This window comes from Vanellus vanellus, assembly GCF_965231255.1.
Source record: "Vanellus vanellus genome assembly, chromosome: 12".
In the NCBI taxonomy this organism is placed as follows: domain Eukaryota; kingdom Metazoa; phylum Chordata; class Aves; order Charadriiformes; family Charadriidae; genus Vanellus; species Vanellus vanellus.
In genome coordinates, this window is record NC_138917.1 from 9737022 (window position 1) to 9761387 (window position 24366).

General features: G+C 48.6%; 1 protein-coding gene across 1 annotated transcript in view; it reads right to left on the bottom strand.

Annotated features, from left to right (window-relative positions):
- The window catches only part of SLC7A5 (solute carrier family 7 member 5), a gene marked incomplete at both ends in the record, with an annotated part of 35849 nt that extends 11799 nt beyond the window's left edge, over window positions 1-24050 (bottom strand). Inside the window, 2 exons of the mRNA XM_082489392.1 lie at window positions 8854-8979; window positions 23435-24050. Of these exons, the coding sequence (XP_082345518.1) occupies window positions 8854-8979; window positions 23435-24050 (742 nt within the window). The remainder of the gene's footprint in view (window positions 1-8853; window positions 8980-23434) is intronic.
- Between the last annotated feature and the right edge of the window lie 316 nt (window positions 24051-24366).

Genomic DNA, 24366 nt, shown 5'->3' on the forward strand with positions numbered 1-24366 from the left:
AAAAAAGGCAAACTCCATCAGCGATGCTGGAAAGGCATCCCAGATGTCTTCCCCAGGGGCCAAGTTGTAAAATACACTGGGTGAGCTCTGGCTGTACCCGCAAATTCTTAGAACAGAAATCCATCACACAAAGATACCTCCTCTGGAGCACAGACCCCAGAGGTGCACTGAGAAAGCGTCCAGGGAGCACCACGTGTCCCCCTCGTTCGTACCCTCACCCACTGCTGCTTGCTGTTGGCCCCAGCTGGAGACTGGGGACACTGGGTAGACGGTCCATCACCATCACTCTTACCTCCCTCCTCTAATACAAGCGCTCATTAGGACCCGCTGCTCAAAACGGAGGTATGAACCTCTGCATCTTTCAAGCCTGAATGTGCAATTCAAGCCCCCAAGACTCCGGAGGTTTGAATTGCAGGCTTTGGATCAAATCAAGGGTTACACATCTGCAGGGGAGGCTGCCGAGCTCGGCCTCGACTGCTCCCACGGAGCGAGAGGTCCGTAAGCGAGAGCATCCCGGGCACGGGCGTGCTCTGCCCACCCTCCCGGCTCCCCCGTCCTGCCCGGCCCGCGCGGCCGCCGCCGCTCTGGAGGCAATGCCCTGCCCGTGCCCGGCACCCCGGCGATCTGAAACCTGGTTTGAACTGGCTGTTCGCTCTGCACTCTGCTCTACAATTAACCAAATTAAGGTAACAAGCTCTGACATAAACCCCATTTGCTGATCTTGCCAGCTGCCAAGACTCTGGTAATTGCGCCGGCGAGCGATGGGTCACCTGGGGCCTTTCGGCGGGAGGGACCTATTTCGGGTCCATGTGCTGCGCGTTCAGACCCTTTCTTCGAAAATGTTCATTTGCTCCCCAGTCATGTCCATTCTGGTTATAATAGCAGAGCAATCTTCTCTTGCAGAAAGCGTTTAATGGTAATTAAATATTTTTAACTTGCCTAAACATCGAGGAGAGGGAACACAGCCATCTAGAGAGCTCAGCGAGAGAAGGGGGGGCGCTCAGCGCATGCCGCTCGTGGAGGGAACCAAGCCAGGGAAAAATGTGTTGTATACATGAAAAACCCCAGAGGAGAAGATCCACTCAGCTGTTGAGCCATTTCCTGAGAAAAGCAGCAATAGTTCAACCAACTGAGTCAGAAAAACAAGACGGCACGAAGCACGCAGGGGCCAGGGTTCGGAGAGCATCTCTGGCAGCTCGTGGCTCCCCAGGAAACAACGCGCTGGGGAGCCACATAGGGTGTTTGCTCCTCTCTGATCGCTGCCACTCTGCGGACAGCTTTGCATTAAGCAGTTTTGAACAGCAGCTATTGAACTTGGGTCCCATTGCAGATGAGTTTAAGGGTCTGAAAGACGCCACTCAGAAACTTTGGATCAGCAGAGAGGCCATCCAAGGAGGAGCCTGAGCTCCCGAGTTACATCCTTGGTTCTCACCACCAGCTGTGGACGGGCTATGACACTTCCCCTCATTTCAACGACTTGCTTCTGTTTTACGGAAAAGTTCCTCTCTCCTCCCAGTGCCGGGAAGCTTTGCCAATATTATTTCTCCTCCGGGGTGAAGCCAAGGGTCTGGGCTCCTGGATTCACTCCACCCCACACACTATTCAAGCTTCACAACCCCTTTTGCAATGGTCCACCAGGACACTACTGGGGCCAGAGAGTGTTTTGTTACCCTTCCCACCTCCTCTGCACCCTGCTGGTATCACCAAAAAAAAAACAACTAACACTTTTTACCCTCCCTCCTCCTAAGCAAACACCTCCCGATTTTCGCAGCCTTCGTGCCTGCCGGAATGACGTTTGCCGATGAGAAATGAAGCAGCAGACCCGGCGGCAGCAGCACGAGCCCTGGAGCGATGCACGGCCCCACAAAACGCTGTGCGTCCTCCGGGAGCCAGGCAGCAGGGGCAGTGCAGAGACCCTGGACGAACAGCGTCCCTTTGATCCTTCGCACCGCGTGGAAAGGTGTGTCCTAAATGCCCCCACGTCTGCCCCTATCAGGGCAGATTAACAGCAAGGTGCAAAGCCTCAGCAAACCACCCAGTGGGTTTCCAGCCGCCCCCATGGGTTTGGTTTTTCTTTTCACATCCGCACAACAGGTTCAGTCCGCATCCAGAGAAACTTGTGATCGAGAACGACAATCAAGAACGAGCCACCCGACCAGGCTCTGGAGGGGCTAACCAGAGCCAACCAGCTGGACGTGCAGGACATCCAAGAATATTTGGGGAGGGCAGATCCTCCTGCCTGTCACCCACACCTCTAGCACCACAGGCCAGGCCGTTACTTTCAGCCCAGCAGTTGGAGGCTGTGGGAAAGGTTCAATATAAAACGCAAGCGATAGCACGAGCGTACACACACACAGAGCTGTCGACTGCTGTGGTACACCTTGGGCATGAACGACTGCTTCTGCTGCTGCTCCCAAAGACTTGAGAGAGAGAGAGAGAGGCAATCCAGACAGAAATGCAAAGAAGCAAATACCAAAGTATTAGCTGCTCTCTAGTTAAATACGTCTGCATTGCCGGGATGGCTGGACTTGGAAAAATGAGAAGCCGACAGAGCCTTTCATGTCAGCTGCCTTAAAACCCACCCAGCCCACAACCGCGGTGAGCAGGGTCCCCTGCCGCAAGTCTGAGATGTGCTCCTCAGCCTCCAACGCAAGGCACCTGCCCTGATCCGGCTTAGCATTTGCCACTTCATCCAGGATACCAAAAATCAGCAACACGCTACAATCCACAACTCCTTGGATAAAGCAGCTTTTCAGATGCCAAGGCACATCTCCACCCTGGAGAGTTAACGCAGCTACGAGCCTCCATACGCAACGTTAAACAAACAGCAGCTCACATCATCGTCAAAGGCCAAACTTCCAACGTGTGCATACAGAGCCGCTCAAACTCACAGTGATCATAACAAGAAGTGCAGGTCACTGACCGACGGCTTCTGTATTTTGGATTTTGTTGTTGTTATTAAATGCATTTCATTCCTTTTTGGACAGGTGACTTCGCACTTGTAAAATGCAAAAGCCCCAACACGCTGAACTCTGCCCTTAAATCTGTAATTGCCAAAAATTTTCCGGGCAGAGAGGGCAAGAAAAAAAATAAATTGTCGGAGCAGAAATGAACCGCTGCTGCCTCCAAACCAGAGCAGGCAAGCTGCGTAGCACGCTCACCTGCCGTGCCCACCTGGCCCCGGCGTTTGCATTCCCCTTTGGCAGGAGAAGAAATCAAAGACTAGAGAGCGAGCGGCCCATAAAGCATAATTGTGTTGTATCAACTCTCCAGCGTTAAGATGCCTGAATTATCTCCAACATGCGGTTGGTATGATTTAGAGGTGCAGGATGCTGGCAGCTTTCCCAGCCTCCCTGTTCGTGCTCTCCTTCTGCAGTCTTCCACTCGCCGTGTGCTCCGTGAGTAAGGGAAGCACAATGGCTCTCCTTCAAAGCTTACGGCTGGAAAATCACGTTATAGTGGCATTGCTGAATGCCAGTGTAACAAGAAACAGCACGGGCAGCTGCAGGGCACGCTTTTCTTGCGATCCTCTGTACACAAGCCTCAGCCCCGACTTGCAGGGACAGACTGAAAAGTTTGAAGGACGTTTATTATCCATAGGCTTTGCCTCCTGCCTGCCAAAGAGGCTCTACAGTGCCAGTGAGCCATGGGCTGGCTGGGTGAACACCCATCTGCTTTGGCCTTGGGCTCCAAACTCATCTCGGGCACCTACAGCTCCACCAACAGTAGATTCTCGTGTCCCAGGTCGTGTCCTAGAGCCAGTCCCGGGGGTGAGCTGGTCCCTCCGGGCACAGACACCAGCGCAACGGCCACCTCGCCGCGTACGGCAACCCACAGCGTGCACAAAGACACTGCTGCATCTACCCTCCGTTAGCAAGTCACGACAGATGGGGCAGGAAATCAGTTGAAAAATCAATTGAAAACAAACTCCTAAACATCGACCTGCTAATTGGGTTCACTCTCAGGTTCACCCTATGGACGCGAGAGTTTAGGAGACCAGGTCAAAGCAAAACTTGTGGCAGATTTCTTCAGCTTCGGCAAGTGCTCATCCATCTCTGGACGGCCGAGTGTGACTAAGCGTAGGTACAAACCCACGATAATTCAGACAACGACCACTCTTTGTCTCCTCTTACTATCCCTGTGCCATTGTGCTTTGAGACCTGAGGGAGCCCGAGACTGTAATTACCAGCCACGACACTGAGTTTTCCAGAGCAGCGCTGCCCTCCCCACGCTCCCGGCTCTGCCCCGGCCCTCGCTGCTCGCAGAGCTCATCCGCTCGGCCCCCGGCGCTCGCTCCACATCCGGCTCAAGGCGCGTTTTTGGGACATTCAACTGACGTTGCCACTGGCAGCAGAGAAGAAAATCTGGGAGGAAAGGAAGAGTGAGGAAACTTCCCCCCCCCCCCCCTCAGGTCTTTCTCAATCACGGGATTTTTCAGAAAAAAAAGACAAAGAAAAATGTTTTGACAGGGAACTAGCAAAATAACCCTCACAGAGAAAGACAGAGACCAAACGGTGGTTTTCTAGCAAAAGACAAAGGGATTCAATAAATCGAAGCGGTACCCAGATGCACACACCACCCCCAGCACCAAGGTGTTGCCTCACACCTCGAGGACTTCAGTTGCGTTTTTGGGCGGCTTCACAGACACGCTAAGCACACATTAATGACTGAAGGCTTGAATCTTCATTTCGGCGCTGTCAGAAACCCTCCCGTGTTCAGTTCAGAAGTCGCCAGCCACGACTACACCTCTAAGTACCATTTTACAAAGAGCAAATGATATTGGGGTGAGGGGTGCCAGTGCTGGCTGATACGGTGCACGTCTATTTAAAGAAGAAACAAGCTTAAAACCCAAACTCTCTGCCTAGTCTAAGTTCTCCATGGCAAAAGTCTGAAGTGAAACCTGCCTATTTTGTCCTTAATTCACCCCGTGCTTGTTCAGCAGATGCAACTCTGCCGGTCCCTGACAAGCCCAATGAAGGCAGTTAGAATAATGCTGCTGCCATCAAACAGGCGCTCGAGGCACCGCAGCCGAGAAATTTAAGATCAGAAATCAGGTGTTAAGAAGGAAAGGGGACGATAAGTTCAATAAAAATAATTCAATAAAACGAGTGCTAAATTCTATTTCCCTAAGTCCCAAATGCCCAATTCTTAATCCTTTTTTTTTTTTTTTTTTTTTTTTTTTTTAAAGCAGAAGTGCTGGCGAGGAATGGCAAGCGAGGGCTGGAGCCCAGCGCCGCAGCGCTCTCCCAACGCACAGCAGCCAGGAACAGCACCTCGCTGCTTGAGCTGCCCAAGGGCAGATAAACATTCAAGAAACCCTAGGACACCAACAACAGAAAAGAATATATCTGAAATGTGTCTGTAATATGGGTTTTTTGACATAAAAACCTTTCCTGAATTTCCTGGCGTGGAAAAAGCATGAGCGTATCCTTAAAGATTAGCACTTTCTTTTTTTTTTTTTACCATTTCATGCCCAGGTTACTTTTTAAGGGACCGTGAAGTACACGATGGTGGGGTATGAAAAGCACAGCTGCAGACCTAACCACAGACCTCTTTGTCACACCCAGTGCAGAAAACAGCCCCGAAACCTGCGCAGCCACCGTCCAAAACGGCTGCACGATCTAGTCCCAGGCATCCTGCTCACCAGGTCAAGAATACGGCCAAAAAATACCCAGAGGCGACTGGATAGAAGGCAGTTTGTGAGAGCTGGTAAAACAGCTGAACCAAAGATAAACCTAGTTTTCGTAAGAGTGGAGTGAAAAAATCCTGATCCTGTCTATGCTGTAAGTTATTTATACTTTTTATATATATATATATATATATATATATATATATATACACCAGTTTATATATACCAGTCCTACAGACTGGTGGGCTGTACAGGTGGGGGTCCATATATAAGGTTTTACACACTAATCCACTAAGTCCAGGACACTGAACTTTTAAAGCAACACAACTCTAGCCCCACAAAGGCTTTTAAAAAAGTGTAACTTTTGTATTAGTAAAATAACCGCATCCCAAGCGGGTCAGCTAGACTGAGTCAACTTTCAAGTGATTGAAGGGCTGTCTCATTAGGAAACCAACTTCTACCCTCCTTTTGAAGTTTCGTGAAAGAAGTGATGTAAACCAGCTGTCCACAGAAAGATCACAAGGCAACGCTACTTTCTGTGTGGCAACATTGCCACATATTTCTTTGTCTTGAGATGTTACTGCTTTTCTGAAAATAATGAAAATATCCAATGAAAGGATAAAAAGAAAAAAGCCAAAAGCTGAAGGCGGGAGGTCAATGCGGAGAAAGACATACTTCTGTGAAGTCTCAGAAGTTCCCACATTTGAGCAAGAAACTGGGGTATTGCTCCTCTTCTCCGTTTATGGATACTGTTAACATCAACCAGCAATGGGGCAGTAACCATTAAAGCACTGCTTGGGCACTATCCGGAGCGCCATGGGAACACACCACCCCTTCGCCGCTCAAACTGCAGCCCCAGACAAATCAACTTGGTGTGTATTTCACCCCAATAAAGACTGCACAGCGCAGCCCCAGGAGCACAGGCACGGCGGCTTCCAGGGGCGCCAGGTTTGTCCCCCCGCTCCCAGGCAGCTTCGACTCACTTAAACCATTCCCGAGAGGCGTTTATTAACCCGCCCTTGCGACTCTCCAGTGAGACAGCCTCCATGGACAAGCTACTTGAGCTCTGCATTACAGTTAAAAGTGTTTTTCTAATGGCTAATTTAAATTTCCCTTGCCTCACAGCCTGCACCCAGCATTCCTTGTCCCAAAGAAACTAGAGAACAGTGCAACGCTTTCCCATTTTCAGTATGTTTTAAGTGATACTAGTATGCTCTCTTTCAATTAAAAAGAAGAAGAAGAAGAAGAAAAAAAAAAAGGCAGTTTCTTGATGCCACATAAAAGCATCAAGTTACCCGGCATGATTTAAGGCAAAGTTGAGAAAGTTGCAAACTGTATGTGGAGGCTAAGGAAGGGCATATGAAAGGAGCTTGCGCATTCTTAAGGACTTACCAGAGAGCTTGCAACTTCCATAAGGAGATTAATAAAATCCATGTTAGGCCACAGGCAGAATCCCAGGCAGTATGTCGGAAGGTAGGAACTCAGACAAGCAGTAACGTGCCACTTAGGCCACGGCGTAAACACGGGCTTTGTGAGGAGCGTCCTCGGCAGATCCCGAGGTTCCCACTCTGAACCTGCCTGCCTTACGTTGAGCGTCGTGTGCACAGACAGGAAGAAAAGGTCTTTGCCTTCAGATGTTATCGTCTGCCTATCGCTTTTCATCTTGTTACCTTTCGCTCTGTCTGAAGGCGCCAGGTGGTTTAGCAGGAAAATAAATGTCACATGAAGCGAGCTGTACTGCAAGGTGCACACAAGCCATCGCGGTACCTCTCCAGACCGACAAAAACTCGAAACTGTGCTTCACAGGAGGTAAAAAGCTTCTGAGACAGAAAAGTATAGGGTGGGGATTTTTTGTACACAAGACTGAAATCTCATATTGGTTACAGATAGAAGTCAATGGAAACATCATGTATTCACACCTGAGGAACCAGGGCAGAAAGTGATCCACCCTCAACGAAAGGACAAAGAGAACGGTACAGAGGGAGGGAAGGTGATTCTGAAGAAGCAAATTAAGATGATTACCTGCAAGCAAAACACAACTGTAATGACCTTTTACTGGCAAAATGTTAAAGAACTAACAGAGATTTACGTTGACTTATGCTTTTCCTTCTAAGAGAGGAAAAAAAGTTCAGCAAAGCAGCCTGGGGAGATATAAAGAAGAAGGAGGTACATTTTGTGATAAGCCTCAAACAATGTTCCTGTTGAGCGTAGGCACTGAGCTGGAAGAAAAGAAAACCTCTGATAAAGCAAGAAATTCTGCAAAGACAGCACTGGCTCCCATAGCTGAGACAGGAATCAGAGACCCACGTGCACACACGAACATACACACACGCACTTGCCAGTACAGAGACAGGAGCAACTATCCATAGACTCTTATCCGCATTGAACAAATAAGGCCCGTACTGTTCCCTACGCAAAGCTCATTTTCACAAAACTCGCAGAAAAAAAGCACACAGTTAAATCTTATCTGTGTGAATTAGTTCATCAGATGGGTTTGGAACAAAACACCTCCCTAAGTTGGAGAGGCTTTTAAGTGTGCGTGAAGAAAACAAGCAGAACCACCAGAATGTTTGCTTTATCTTCTCATTTTTATCTTCCAGTTGACAGACGTGCGTGCTAGTGTCAGCTGAGAGCCCCGATACCGCCGCTCATCACGTGCTTTCCGCAGCCTTGCCTGACCCAGGCGTCCCTCTGCGACCCCGGGGACTATCCCATACCTGGGGCAGGAGGGAGGGCAACGTGCAGGGGCAGTTTGTGAAAGAATGAAAATTCCCGGGGGTTGGTTTGCACGTGCAGATAATTCTCTGCCAGCAAACGGCCACGACCAGCCGCCGGTTACAGAAAAGACTTCCGAGAGCCATCGCACCAAAATTTTCATTCCCTGTAGACTTGGCAGCTCGGCAATCTCAAAGCGAGAGGCTGCACAGTGACTGAATTAAGCGAAAAAGACCTTGGGTGGTACACGCTGGGTGCCCGTGGCACGAAATCCAGCGTAACTTCAGCAAGGTAAATACAAAATCTTACAGAACAGCACAAAAGCACTGAGCCCTCTGCAAAGCATGAGCTGGAAACAGCACCCAAGCGCGCACGAGAACAAAAGATGCTTGTAAAGCACTTCTGCTAGCTCTGAAATGCTTGGGTTAGGGCTCTTGGGCTTTATCCCCAATTTCCAGATTCTGCTTTAACTGCACGCCTCCTTCACGAGAAAAAGGAGATGTACTCACCCTTCGCGAGCTGCACGAAGCCAAGAATGATGATGAGGGCCAGCGCCAGTAGTTTTGCCGCAGCAAAGGCATCCTGGACACGAGTGGCAGCTTTCACGCTGTAACAGTTCACTGCTGTGAGGAGCACTAAGGGAAAGGGACAAGGGGAGACACATCAGTTTTCAGCGAAACACTTAAAACGCAAAACGAATGATGGCAAATTGGCATTTGCTTTTTTTTTTTTTTTTTTTTTTTTTTTTGGCTAAAACTGAAAGCAAACACAAAGAGTCTCTTCCTAAAATAGGAACTTTTCAAAAGCAAGGCTCCGCAGCCACGCGCTTCTCTGTTCTGTCTTTCGTTCTGGCAACAGGTGGTTTGAATAGTACACGCACTCCTTGGGACCAGGAACTGCCCTGCTGTAGTGGAAAGTACACTTCTGAGGGCATATAAATAAAAGCGGTTACCGCAACCACGAGCATCAGCTGCAACCCCTGTTAAGTCGATCCAATTGCGTGTAAACACCATAGAAATGTCAGGACAAATTTCCAGAGGTGACATATAGTTATTTGTATAACAATAGCACCTAAAAGGCTATCGAGGCCCCGCCGCGCTGCCCACTGCATAAACATAAAGGAAGAGACGTCCTTGTCCCGACCCACTCGGCGAGCTGTGTGACAAACGAGGTCTGCAGGTCAGCGGCACAGCCGGGAAGAGAAGCCGGATCGAAGGAAACCCTCATCCTCTGCTTGACCCGCTGGACCAGCAGTGCCAGGGACGGTCCCGCAGGCTGCCAGAGATGCTCACCAGGGCCACACACGGCAGCGACGGCAGCACAGAGCGGGGCAGCGCAAGGGCTCAGATCTGCCGTGGCTGCTCTCGTACTTGACTACCCTGACTCCTCACGCAGCGTTTTGCTCCCCCAGAAGCTCCCACCACATACAAGTTGCTCTGTGGTTAATGCAAACAATGAAGCCTAATTTCCTACCTTTTTTTTGCCCCATTCCCCCATTGGCCGCCTCTGTATCACCCGCTCCTGCCACTAATTCAGTGTGACGCTCCTGCGAGGTGAGGGACAGCATGAACAAGGGCTTGTCTAAAGCCACGCAGCCACTGATGGGCCAAGTTTCACCTGCTTCAGAGAAAATAATGGCTAAAACCTTTACTGCTCTTCCAAATCACTTACTATTTTCGTGCCCTGCTTGCTCCCCACTCCCCAGAGCCTGTTGTTTGTTATAGAGACGGGCAAATGTCACGCAGAGAATGACGGCGCCCCACGTGCTGGATGCCCTCCCCTCCTCCTCCTCCTCTCCCCTGCCCCGAGCCACCCCTCGCTGCCCCACGCCAGCTTGTCACCAGCCCCCGGAGCCAACCGGTCACCAAGCGGCTCGGGGAGGAGCGGATCTCAACCTTTCCTCGTGAGCTGGAGGCTTTTCCCAGCGGGATCCTTTCCCGCTCAGGTTGCAGCTTGTATTTTTACTCTGCAGGAGCCAGGCAACTTTTCCTAAAGCTGGTGGCAGGGCAGAGTTAGGCAACCACTGCTGCTCTTAGGGGACGTGCTAGAATAAAACCTGGCTACCGCCTTGCTCCATCTGCCTGTCACTCGTTTCCTTTCCAGGCTGGCCTCTGCCCTCCTGCAAAGGCTGCTTCCCACATTCTGCAGCTCGTTTTCACGGGACCCCACTGCCTCAACCAGAACCAAACAGCTGCTCCTCAAAACACTCAGCTCGGATGCAGATCACCCTCTCCTGAGGTTATGGGCTAGATCTACACTCACAGTTTGAAGCCCAGAGCCTTTGCTGTAGATATCTCAGCCTTAATCAAACCCCCAGAGATACGAGGGGACCTGGACAGGCTGGAGAGCTGGGCAGAGAAGAACCTAATGAGGTTTGACAAAAGCAAGTGCAAGGTCCTGCACCTGGGGAGGAAGAATGCTAGGCACCAGTATAGGTTAGGGGCGGACCTGCTGGGAAGCAGTTCTGAGGAGAAGGATCTGGAGGTCCTGGTAGACAGTAAATTATCCATGGCCCAGCAATGTGCCCTTGTTGCCAAAAAGGCCAATGGAATCCTGGGCTGCATAGGGAAGAGTGTGGCCAGTAGGTCGAGGGAGGTCATTCTCCTTCTCTGTTCTGCACTGGTGAGGCCACAACTGGAATACTGTGTCCAGTTTTGGGCTCCCCAGTTCAAGAGGGACAGGGAACTGCTGGAGCGAGTCCAGCGAAGGGCAACTAAGATGATTAAGGGCTTGGAGCATCTGCCTTATGAGGAAAGGCTGAGAGAGCTGGGACTCTTTAGCCTGGAGAAGAGAAGGCTGAGGGGAGACCTTATTATGGCGTACAAGTATCTAAAGGGTGGGTTGAAGGAGGATGGAGCCAGGCTCTTTTCAATGGTTCCCAGTGACAGGACGAGGGGCAATGGGCACAAGTTAGAACATAGGAAGTTCCGTTCAAATACACGGAAAAACTTCTTTACGGTGAGGGTGACAGAGCACTGGCACAGGCTGCCCAGGGAGGTTGTGGAGTCCCCTTCCCTGGAGATTTTCAAGACCCACCTGTATGCAGTCCTGAGTAATGTGCTCTGGGCAATCCTGCTTTAGCAGGGGAGTTGGACTAGATGATCTCTAGAGGTCCCTTCCAACTCTGAAAATTCTGTGTGATTCTGTGAGGGGGACCAGCAGCACCTTCATCGGGTCACCGGTCTCTCTAGGAGACTGCCAGAGGAGACTCTGGCCATAAGCCTGTCCCCATGGGGCTGAGCCACACGGGGTGCTTCAGAACAGGGGGAGAAGGTGATGGATAAAGGTGGGATGCAGAAATACCAGCAGTCGGATAGCTTGGTTACTGCCCAGCAAAAGCACCCAGTGCCTTCAGACCCTCAACACATGCTGAGCATCACAGGGAAACCACAACGCACCCCTACTCTGAAGCAAGGTACCTCCCAGCTGCGCGCCGGTGCCCAGCTGAGCGTACCCACATGTGCACACGAAGGACGCAAGCACCAGCACACCACGTCCTCACTAGCCCACCTCCAACATGAGATGGTCACACGGGATGGGCAGCGCCTTGTCTTTGCTCTTCGGCTTGTGGCAGGGCCACGCACCAGAGCGGCTCACATCGCACCAGCCCGGAGCAAAGGCGCGTTCCCGCAGCCTCGCACCCTGCCTCCCAGCAAGGGCACAATAAACTGCCAACCGAGAAACAAAACCACGGGAGGAGGAAGGAGTATTTGGGCATGTAAAGGGTCTTACTGGCTCACTGCCACCCGGCATCCTGCCCTGCCTGTGAGAAAGAACTGCACTGGTAAGAGTTCAGGGAAACACACGCAGAGTCCACGCCAGAACTGGGAATAGCCTTCCTGGAACATATAGGCATGGACGGGCTCAGACGTACCCACGGGCTGTCTTCAGAGAGATCAGTCTTCAGGGACCGCATTATCTGGGTCCGACAGCAACGATCAGGCTGCGCGTCTTTGCCAAGAGCGACCGGACTTCCCGGTGACTCAGAGCACACGCAGGCAAGAAGGGGTATGAGTTGCATCATTCATTCACAGGGGTCTGAGAGCCCGCTACGGCCACAGCACAACAGCAGTATGCATCAGGCTGAGAGGATTTAAGTGTCCATACCTTCCTCAGCTAAAGGCTGCTTCTAGGGGATCTTTAGAAAGGGAAGAGCAAAGCCAGTCCCCAGTGCAGCATCCCAGAATACGATGCCTGCTTTCAGGATCATTGGGTCCCTGCCCCCCCCCAAGCCCCTAGGATCTAGTGTCATCTCAATACAAGAACATCTAAAGTCTGGAGAAATTAAAGACTTGGACATCTTCACAAAGACATCCCACAAGAATGAAAGCCAGAAGTAAATACAGAATTTCAGATTTGCTTTTTTTGTATCATGCCTTTCCAGCCCCTTTGGGGGTGTCTGGGCATTTGGGATGGGTGAGACCGAACTGACCTGTCTTCATTGGGAAGGACACCCCTGCGGGCTCTCGCACAGGTCCCAGGGCAGCAGGAGCTGGGCTTTGGCTGACCTGCTTCAGCACACAGCCAAAAGCAAGCGGTGAGGAACCGTGCCAAAAAAAAAAAACAAACTGCCACACCACCTCCCCCAAATGTAACCCCCTGTCCCAGGGTCCCTCCAGCCTGTGCTGTTCGGGGCAGATATGGTGTATCTAATTAGAAAGACACGGCGTGCCCGGGCTTGGAGGCTTTTCAGCATCAAGCAGCAGACCAGCGCTATCGGCGGTTTGCAGGGTCACAGCTCTGCCATCCTGCAGCAAGACTGCGATATATCTGCTCCAACCAGCATGCTAAAAGGGACATTGTCCACGTATACAGGGGAGGGGAAAATAAAGGTTAGCAAGATCAACTTACAGTATGTCTGTGTTACAGGGGGAGGCGAGGGGGAGAGAAGAAAACACAGTGAAATATCACTAAGCACAGGTCACAGTTCAGTTACTATTCACCTCTAGTGAATCCTAACGGGGAGGATGGGGAGGGAAGAGAGGATCCAGGATTCACTTCGACCAGCGATTACGCTAAAAATAAAACTCTTCTTGTTTACAGAGGGATATTTAAAGGATGAGCTAACGCATCTAAAAGCACACTTTTCCCGTTAGTGAAGACAGCCCTTAGAGGTGTGACAGTGACATTCCCTTCCCCATTTAGGCATTCTGTTTCTTTGACAATAGCTGCTTCAGCCTCCACATTAAATACTGACTTACTCAGGGCCGCTTTTCATGTTCTGGTTCTGTACGGAGTCTGCTGGACGGACCGTGGGACAGCAGTGGTGTACATAAAAGGCAAAAGCTTTCTACACAGCTCAAAACTGAAAAGCAATGGAAGCTTCCCTATTCAGCCCTTAAAAACATATCGGTGCCAGATAAACAGGCTCTAAAAATAAGAAAACGCTTAGGGCAAGAGACTCTGAACAGGGCTGAGAGCTTCTTCCACGCCACTCGTGATTCAGAGCCCTTCAAGTCACAATGTCTCCACTTCACTTTTCCCACCGTGTAATAATATTTGTCTTTCCTAAAGGAGAGTGGTGGAGTTACTACACTTAAATGCTTTCAACATAGCTGAAAAAAAGCCAGTGTCACCCACCAGAAAAAATCCTACAGACACCGAAATGAAAAGACAGACCAAGTACTTTTTCACTAAAACTCCAAGACAAATTCCAGTGGCTGCTCAACTTCCCAGGAGACCGGAGGACCAGGGTTTCTTAAAGCAGAAAGTTCTACTCCTTTGATCCGAGATGCTACCCTGCGAAGCAGGGGCTGCGGGACTCCTCCTGGCACCGCTCCCTTCACCTCGGATGAACTGCTCCACATGAACAACGGGGGAAAGCTGCAGAGTCACAGCTTTACTATAAATCAGGGCAATGATACAGTGCAGGGAAAGATCAAACGGCGCTGCCCTAATTTCTCCAGCACCTTTCCTAAGGCTACAGCCGCTGGCCATTGTCAGCAGCCAGCTATGCGGCGAGGCAGACCTTTAGCGTGGCCCATCAGGGCTTTTCTCAGGAGTCATTCTAGGAATACGGATTTCAGCACGACCTGACGTGACACAGTCTGTCTGATCCAGCAGCCCCTTTCCAAAGGCTTTACATAATTGGGATAATAGGAGCTAGAAAGCTGCAGTGATTGCAGATGTAAGAGGGGGTACTTTTATTTATTTACTTATTACTTCTGGCAGAAGTAGGAAAGGCACTGGGTTTTGCCTGCTGTAGAGGGAACATGCTTACAAGGTGCTGTTCACCCCTTCATCTCTTCTGGTGAGAAGGTGAGCTTCATTTCAAGATGCTCAAGCCACAGGGGAGGCCAGAGGCTTTCAAAGAGACATTTTGCCTTGTAAAGGCAACAGCGAGTCCAGCTTCCATTATTTACCCTGTCCTAGTCGTCCCAGCTCGCTTCAGGCATGTCACTGAACCTGCTCTGCTGGCACTCACCTGCACAGGCAAGTAATTTCCCCATTACTGATAGGAACCAAGGATAAACTGACTAATACAACATAGGACCGAGAACCTTGTTGTCTGTGTGTCCCCCCCTTCACATTTTGTGGGCATATTCCTTTGATCTCCCAGTCCCAAGTTCCAATATCCCTCCTAAACTTGATTCCTAGGTTACAGTAGGAACAAATCCTTACGAAGCAAACACAGAAAGGGATCTTGCCAATCCCAGCATAGAACAAGGCCATGACGAACACCCTATATGTAACAACAGCTCCTGTGTGTATAAAGGAAAGGCAGGATGTAGTAAAGTTGCCCTGCGGGCACGTGGTTCTGCCCAAAGCAAACAGTATGTGAATGGAGCCCTAATACAGGTAACCCCGGGCTTGGCATTTATGATGCAACAGTCTTGGCAACTATCCTACAGAAAAAGGCAGGGCTGCAGCTTTCCCAGGTCACGGAACATGGCCACGGATCAGAGATGGAGTAAAGACAGCGCTCAGCGAAGCTCCGTTTGGAAAAAAAGCAAACAGCCGATCCTCAGCTGTGTGCGCTGGTCCTCACTCACAGGGGTAAAAATGATCCAATTCCAGCAGTATATGTAGCTGATGGGGTGACAGGAGTTTGCTCGACCCAAGATCTTCAGCAGCTTTTCAGGTGAAACATTTCTGAAACGGGTGTAGGAATTCCTGAGGTACTGGCACAGTTGCATTCATGCTGCATGTGAGGTTACATACCTTGGGAGCCTTGCACAATGTCACTTTTGTCCTTTGTTTCATCTCCGTAAAGGTTTCGCTGCTCTTGACCTGTAGTGCTTCCTATATAATTCAGTATACACCACTATAACAAGGATAAATGTGTGTAAGTAGCTTGCTTCAAAGAGGTACACTCAATTAACTTGCTGCAAGTTATCCATGGATTCCTATTTGTGGTATTACAGGACCAGAATGAAAATGCATTGTGGGGTAGGGAACTTGTGGAAAGAAAGGGGAAGAATGAAGGGAAATCCTCCACCTCAGCTTCCCCACCAGGAAAACGAGGACTGTAACACTGTCCACACAGAGAGGATGAACCGTGCAATGATTCCTGGTTCTAACTCACACATTTCCAGAGCCTTTACAATTGTAAGACAATGCTTCCATTTACCACCTGCCACTGGGTGATGTTGATTTTCTCCTCACAATTACTTAGAGAACAGTTCTCAGCTCCTTTCCATTGCCCCATCCTATAGCAAAGGCTGTTCCTTTCACTCTTCATAAAGTGCAGATGATGGACAAGCAATTTTCTCTTCTACCAAAGATGATGCAACCAGGTTTCAGACAGAGTCAAGACAAGCTGAGCCCATGGCCACCAAGAAACAAACTCCAGGGATGACAGCAGCACATGGCACAGCCACAAAATGGTCCACATGCTTTAAAGAGAACTGCCGCTTAAGCCCATAAGAGGTTAGACACATCAAAAATAAAGAGTTACTCCATAAACAAGGATTTATGCTACACTGACTACAGCAGTTTAAACCATGGGGACATCAATGCCTTAGCTATTCACTAAGGCCAAACCAACCCCACTTTATATTCGGATGGCTGTGATGCCACGGTGTCTTCCTACAGTCTCAGGTGTCTATTTCTAATAGCACAATCTAACAGGAGAAATACATACAAGGACATACACAGAAAATGGTTAAGGAAATTTCAGCTTGATAGATGTTGAGTGAAGACTCGTGCCCTGCAAGGTGGCAAAGAGAAAAAGCAGAAGGAAAGCAGATATTTCTTCAAGGACAAGTCCCGGGAGAAAGTTAACAGCCAGGGCAATCGGCCTGTAGAAGGGAAACGCTCAGTGGTAATGAGGCTGTTGGAAAGAAGCACTTGGCCCCAGAGCAAATGTGTCTATATTAAAATCAACTTATAATAATAAACATATCTGGCAACAGTTTACAGTTTCCTTTTTATGTGTCTTCCCAAAACATCAATGCTGAGGAGTCAGGGAATGGCTGCATCCACAAACAAGAGGTGACAGGAGAAGGCAAAGGCTGCCCTGCCACCAGAGTTTAAGAAGAGGGATCGTCTCCAGACCCACCCCCTAACTGAGACCATGAACTCTGGATGTCTCCAACAAATGGCCACAGACACCCGGAATGTGTCACAGCTCCATCTCTCCGCTGGCTTTCAATTCCAGGAAGCCCCTGGTGCTGAAACGGGGTCGGAGCCAGAGAAGTCAGCGCAAAGCGGGATGACGCTAGCATTTCATCTTGCAGCACAGCTCCCAGAAGCATCCACACCCTCAAACTTCCAGAATTCTGCAAGAATAAATGAACAAGCACTTGCTTGTCACCTCTCTCTCTGGTTAGCTCTGCCAACCAGTGCAGCACAGTCAGGGCCAAAAGGCAGCACCAGGACTGCCTGAAGAGGAGCTCAGTGGAGAATGTGACGGTTTGCAGATGCTGCAGAGGCTGGATCTCGAGCCTGTATAACAAATGCCCCTATCGCTTTGGTACCAAGGTACCACAATAGCAATAGAGTTTATTCAAATCGTGCGGTAGGTGAAAAACTACAAAGAATTTGTCAATGCTAGGGGAGCTAACTCCTAGCTAGTGGTAGAAGTCAGTATTTTGTCTCCTTAGAAAGAAGCTTGTGTTTTTACCATTGACATTTCTAGACTACATGACACAGCAATTCCACAAAACAGGTCATTTTAGCACAGGAAGACTGTAAACAAAATACAGACTTTGCAATGGGAGAAAAAAGTATATTTCTTCCATTCCCAGCAAATCAAAAGGACCCCATAACTATCTTGAGCGAAACATCTTTTCCACCATACCCACCTCATATGAAACACCTTTCTAACAGCAGACAACACTTACTAATAATTTATGTCCACATGAAGCCCCACAGACTCACCATCCTTGCCAGATGATCAGCTACTGGACCTGCAACACACGGCATCTTACCTGGCCCACAACGATGTTCACTTATACAGAAGCACCTTCCCATAGTTGTACTGAATTAGGTTCCACAAACCCACAGGAAGGCGGCTGAACTTGAGCATTGCATGCTAAATCCTGGGCCGTGAACGTCATGAAAACTTCCAGGCAGGTTTTACTCTGAATCATGCCACCTATGCCATGCAGAGGGTCAGAATTCGGCTCTGCATGCTGGCTGGCAAGAAATTGCTGTCTCATCCATTGCATTTGATCTACTGGCCGCATCTGACACCAAAACTATGAGACTACTGGAATACTTGGATTACCTAGTGATGTTGCTTTGGATTAGACTGACCATGGTGAGTTTCTCTGAAAAAGCCTTCCCCATTTGTCCGTTTCAGAAAAGAAAGACTCTGAAGGATCTCAGTGGTAGTGTAAATCATTCAAATACAATAAAATGTAATGGGACATCTGTTGTGAAAGCCAAGAGAGGGGTGCCAAGAAATGCAATAGTTGCTTGCTGTGTTACAAGAGTCCTCCAACCCTTTATCCATTTCAAGAGAGTCCTGCTAGTGTCAGAGCCTATTTTCATTAATGCTACTCTCTCTAATTAAACGGGGATTTAAAAAAGCAACCTCAGTCTTGCAACATTAGCCATACAGCAGGGATTCTACAAAGACCCTTTCCTTCCACTCTGATCAAACAAATGCATATTTACTGATACACCTTAGTAACTTAATCCACCTTTCTGGAGCTGGGGGAAAAAAAAAAAAAAAAAAGTCTTCAAAGCTTCACACCCTGCTTGTCCTGGCAGATTAATTCCAAGTAGCAATGCTGCAGAATAAACCCATCTTAAACAGACAAGCATAAGATGTATTTTGTGCTTGCCTTGCTTACCATCTAATACCCGAAGAGTTCAAAAATCTACCCATAGCTTCACTTTAAACAGCTGGTCAAACAGCCAAACTGTCAGATTTAAAGTAAAACTTTAATACTAAATAAAGAGGCTCCAGCTTTCAACATACATGATTTCTAGTTGAAATGCTGACACTGAATATTCACTTATGGACTACGGCTATAATTTGGCAAGCAGTCAAGGCATGTGTTTATACACTTTTGCCAAACCCTGGATTTGATACCATTCTCCTCCTCTAACTCACAATGTACTCAGGGGGCTGTCAGGCACTTAGGCTTCCATATGTCATGTGCTATTAGGTATGACTCAACTCCGCACTGACTGCTACTGATTCTTCCACTATTAGGCTGTTCATAACAAAAGAGAGGAATGAGAAATATGCAGTCATTTTAATAGAATTCCACGCTTGCAGGAGGAGTGCCCAAAATAATATTTCAGAGGCAGCAAAGGAAGTCTAAAGAAAATTGAAAGAAGATTAAAATACTGTATCTTTGGAAGTAGCAGATACTGCTGCAGAAATATTGGGCTTATTAGTGCCAGATTAGCATATATAATTAACAAGTGATAAAAGGCTTGAGAAGCTAACAGTCAAATCACTGATTTGACATTGAAGATCAAGAGTAAAATTATATGCAACTAGCAGAGTTTCCCAAGGTTCTGTGGAGCAGATTATACTGTCAAGAAATAAGGAAATTATAGAATAACCTGTTATGTAGCACATGGGGGGGGTGGGGGGTGGCAGGCTGCGTCTAAAAATGTGTGTAGGAAGAACAGTCCAGGCACTTGTGAAACACCAAGCAAGAACCAGCTCAGGTCTGGAAGCAGCATTATCCTTTGTCTCCTTTATCCACCAGGAATTTACTGTTCCACAATTCAAAGACCTCTCACAGGTAGAAAATCTGCAAATTCACAGGTGGAAACAAGGAATATGCATGGTATCTGGAAAACTTGAAACTTTCCATCAAATTTAAGAAATGTAACGCAAGTGGCAGCCAGCTGTAAAAGAGAATCTGACCCGCTAGTGCTACAAGCTGTCAGAGATACACTTTCAATCGGATGCTGTTCCACGTCACTGTTCAGGCCATTACCCGGACACCACCTCTTCAACAGGGGAAAAAAAAAAAAAAAGACAGGATTAAACAGTTTTACATCAACCTCCTTCTTCTACATGAAGGTGGTCCTGCAGCACATTGCTACCTAAGTATTCTGTTAAAAGTGTGTGTTTTTTTAATTCAAAGTGAAAACAAATTGGAGAAAACTGCAGAAAAAGACAAAAGTATGTTGGAAGTGCAGTGCAAACGTACATTCTGCTGTGATGTTTTCTCAAGAATAAAAAAAGAGGAACCAACAACAAATATAATGGATTTTCATTTATCTCCCTAGCCTCAAATGTGCACCTGAAACACAGAGTACAGAATCCTTAGCAGCTTGATTCTTTGCCACGTACAGTATTGACAGTGTAATGTAGATGTCATGAAATATGAAAAGTCAGGACCTAGTCCCTGTCCCTCCATCCTCTGTAGAAGACGTAAAATTGGTTTAGGTGAGATCCTATTTGAGGCAATTCAAATAACTGTTGGCTTTTCACACATATGCACAAATTCTCAGCTTCATTAACCTTAACTTTTTCTGTTCAAAAAATGCTTGGATACCAGGTGGACCTTATGTTTTTTATCCCTTAGCATTTGCTTTTATGATTTATCAGTCCTAAAAGCATCAGCCATCCAATCCTACAGATAAAATAACATGCACTTTGAGTTACTTAAGTAACCCGCAGCCCAAAAAGCATTAAGCTAAACTACCTGCAAATTCTTACAACTAGGGAGCACTGGCTGTTTTGCAGTGAACATCTAATAAGTTACACTAATGATTAACAACTTGACCCGTCTTGCTACAGGGAGACTTCCCTGTAGTGAATTCCCACACTTTTATTTGGCAACCATAATAAGCATTCACGTTGTCTTATGGAAGAAGCGGTCTTGCATACCAACTGTCTGTAGATTACAGTCTTGATAGCAGAAAATACCCATCTGTAGTTAAATTCTACTTACCACCCACCTTGTTTTCTTTAGCACCTTAAGGGAAACAAAATTCCCTATTCCAACTATTTTTTTCTTTCTTTCAAGACTGTGATTTATTTAGTTTATCTTAACGCCTAAGAATTCAATTTCTGTACTTCATGGGAGCAAATACAGAACAACACTTTAGTTATTCAACTGCTCAACACCAGTAACAGTCAAAGTGGAAACAAATAACTTTTGTTATTTCTCCTCTTACTAGAAACCATGCAGTCAATTGCATTTTATGTTGAGATACAAACTTTGCAAAGAATACAGCCGGTACTGTTCTAGAGGGCTGGGTTTTGGCTACATAGTAAATCAACTGTACTCTTGCCCCGGGGCCCCAGATTCCCTTACTGCTTCCTAAACTGTTCTTCTCCTCTTTGAGATAACTCGTTAACGTATGCTCTAGAGCGTATGCACATTTAAATAGGCCATTTTTTTCTACCCTAGGGCTCCTGGAAAAAAATAATATTGCACTAGGTATGGGTATGTTTGGAACAACCATGTAACAAAGCCGCTTGTTAGTCCATAGAAGTTTTGTGTGACTGGCTTAGTCCTTGGACCAGATTTACTTCATTTATTGTTCCTAGTTCGTGATGTGGTTTTGGCATCAGACTGTAGAAAAGCTAACTCCAAAAATCAAAGTTACAGAAAACTAAGTTGCTGAAGGCAATGCATGATGAACTAACCTTTTGTAGCAAAGGAGACAAACAAAAATTTAACCCAAAGCATAAACAAAATAGTAGCCAGCAGTGCGGGGGGGAGCAAAGTTTAAAGAAGAAACATATGGAAATGATGCAGATTTGTAGAACTAGCAACTCTTTCCTTGGCATTTCAAGATAAAGGTTCAAGAACAGATTCTGCTTCAGGAAAACTACTAATTGCTAGTAAAGGAAAGTTGGGAGTCACTTATATTATTTCTTGGAGAAGCGTAAGTGGGAATGAGACCTGGCATCAAGAAATTTCATGGTGCGATCCACTCTGTCACTGAGCACATCTCGCCATGGGCAAGTCTCCTTTACCCCGTGTTTCTTTTCTGATTGGTAAACTGAGAACAGACACCTCACCCCACCTATTTTGGGAAAGTTCCTGCAGATGAAAAGTTCCTTATTATTAGAAACACTTCTCAAACGTTTTGTCAACTACGGTATGTTCTTGCACAGCAAAATTTTTACACAAACCAGTAAGAAAGTCCATCTAATCAATTCTCTGTTAGCTTCTCAGCAAGTAACGTGAACACCACATGCATACAGGGCCCTTTTCTCTGAAAGAAGAGAAAACATATTGCAAACTGGCAGGAAAGCACTAAAAACAGATTTTTCACAAGGTCCCACTTGATGCAAGAAACCCATCAGCAGAACTATTTTTTAACCCTGCTACAGCTTTCTAAGTTGGGGGACCATATTTCCTTAATATATGCACTACACTTAAAAACTTGGATGGAAAGCCCACACATATACTTGCCCTGATGTTCCTAAAAATTTAGCTGTGAAATAAGTTTAGATCTTGTCCAAAGAAAGTACAATTTGCTGCCCTGTCTGTTATTTATCTTATTATACCTGCTAGCTAGCCACATGATGTACTCGGTCAGTTTGTGTATGAAGACATTTACAGACAATATATCTTCCCATAACGACCATGTCCTGCAAATTTTGAATGTCTGCGATCCTCAGAGGGCGAAGGAATCTAACACAATCTCCCTTTGGACAGCGCAAACGAGCAGACTTCTCTTCACAACCTCAAAACCAAAAAAAAAAAAAAAAAAAAAAATCACCTGACTGTAACTTTGTACAGCAAATAAATGCTTTACAAAGTCCTCACCAAAAATTGTATCTTCTCACAATATACACATTCACAATGGCACAAGAACCACTAGTGGAGTGGAACACAGACTATGAAATTAGGAGAGAAAGGCAGAAAGTGGTCCTGTATCTAAAGAATGAGGAATTTGGATGGGGTTAATTCGCTGTCACCAGAGGAATGGAAAATGGGGCTTCACTAGCAAAACCGCAGGCTTCAAAATACCAGAGAGATGATAAAAACTGCATCAGGAGAGGGAGATGTGTGTGCTGTGGCAGACATCAGTGGCCCTAAATTCATCACAGCATGACTGAACTTCTCTGCAAGGCAACATCTCATGAGATCTGACGTTTGCTAGCAAAAAAAACCCCAAACAGGTTTCCAGCATAGTATTGGCGCACATACAGCTGAGAAACGTCTCATTTCAAAAACGGTGCTAAAAAGAGCCAGGCAGTGACTGCGGCACAGGCCGCGTTCAGCACCAGTTGCTCATGACAGGTAATTTCCCAGCCGCAATTCCCCCCCCTCTCCCCCCCCCCGCCTGCACTCAACCCCCCATCCCAGCCACCGCAGCCCCTGGGCACTGCAGGGCTCCGGGGGGATTTTGCCCTGCCCGAACACGCTCCTGCGGCACAACACCAGAAATCCCATTCCAGCGCGCAGGCAAAATGCACATTGTGTTTATTGCGTGCTGCTCGCTGCATTGCCAGGAATCGGAGAGGCTCGCCAGCCCTTAACTGACAGTTTGGGAATTCTTTTTGCTCAATTTATTTGGGATGGGGCCACATTTCCTACTAACGCTGTTCAAAACAACCCCCCAAAAAACCCCAGCGTGCAGCCAGTTTAGCATGGTGCACCTCCTACAAAGCGATGGGCTCGAGGCAGCTAGCTGGGTTGACTTTTTGGGGAAGGCGATAGTGCGCGGGGAGCCACGTGGGGCACCTAGAGAGGGTCTGCGGGTACTTACGGACACAGAGACAGGCCACCAGCTTGGCAGCCTCATCGGGCACCGGGCAGGTGGGGAAGATGGGCTTGAGCAGGTAGGTGGCGAAGACCAGAGCCACGATGTACTGCGAGGAGGGCCGGATGATGAGCAGCTCTATCCAGAGCTTGAGGAAGGCGGGCAGGGAACCGTACACCTCCAGCATGTAGGCGTAGTCCCCGCCGGACTTGGTGATGGTGGTGCCCAGCTCAGCGTAGCAGAGGGCACCCACGATGGAGAAGGCCCCGCAGACGGCCCACACCACCAGCGACAGCCCTGGCGAGCCGGCCTCCCGCAGCACGCCGGTGGGGGTGACGAAGATGCCGGAGCCGATGATGGTACCCACGATGATGGCCACGCCGTTGAGCAGCGTGATGGAGCGCTGCAGGGTCACCCCCTCGCCCTCGGCGGAGGCGCAGGGCGAAGGCGAACGGGCGCAGCCGTTCTCCTGCGCCCCGCCGCCCGCCGCCTCCAGCATCTTCTCCATCGCCTGCTTCTCCTCCTCCTGCGCCAGCGAGGAGGCCGAGCCCGCCGGGCTCCTCTTCTTTACCGCACTGCTGGTGCTGCTGCTGCTGCAGCCGCCGCCGCCGCTGGCCGACATGGTGTCGCGGCGCGGAGCGGAGCGGAGCGGACGCGGCAGAGCGCTCCGCCGCCACCATGCAGCCGCCCCTTTTGTTCCGGCGGCGGTGGGCGGTGGGCGGCGTGCGGCGAGCGCCTCCCGCTTAGGCGGGGAGCGGCGGGCTGGCCTCCTTTCCGGGGGTGGGGGGGAGGAGGAGGAGGAGGAGGAAGAAGGAGGGGGGTGGACGGGTGTTGCAATGCCCCCGGTTTTGCGCGGGCCCCGGGAACCGGCGGCCTCGCCCGCCCCTTACCGGCGGGTCGCTTCCGAGGCGCGGGCAGCTCGCACGCCGCCACCCGCC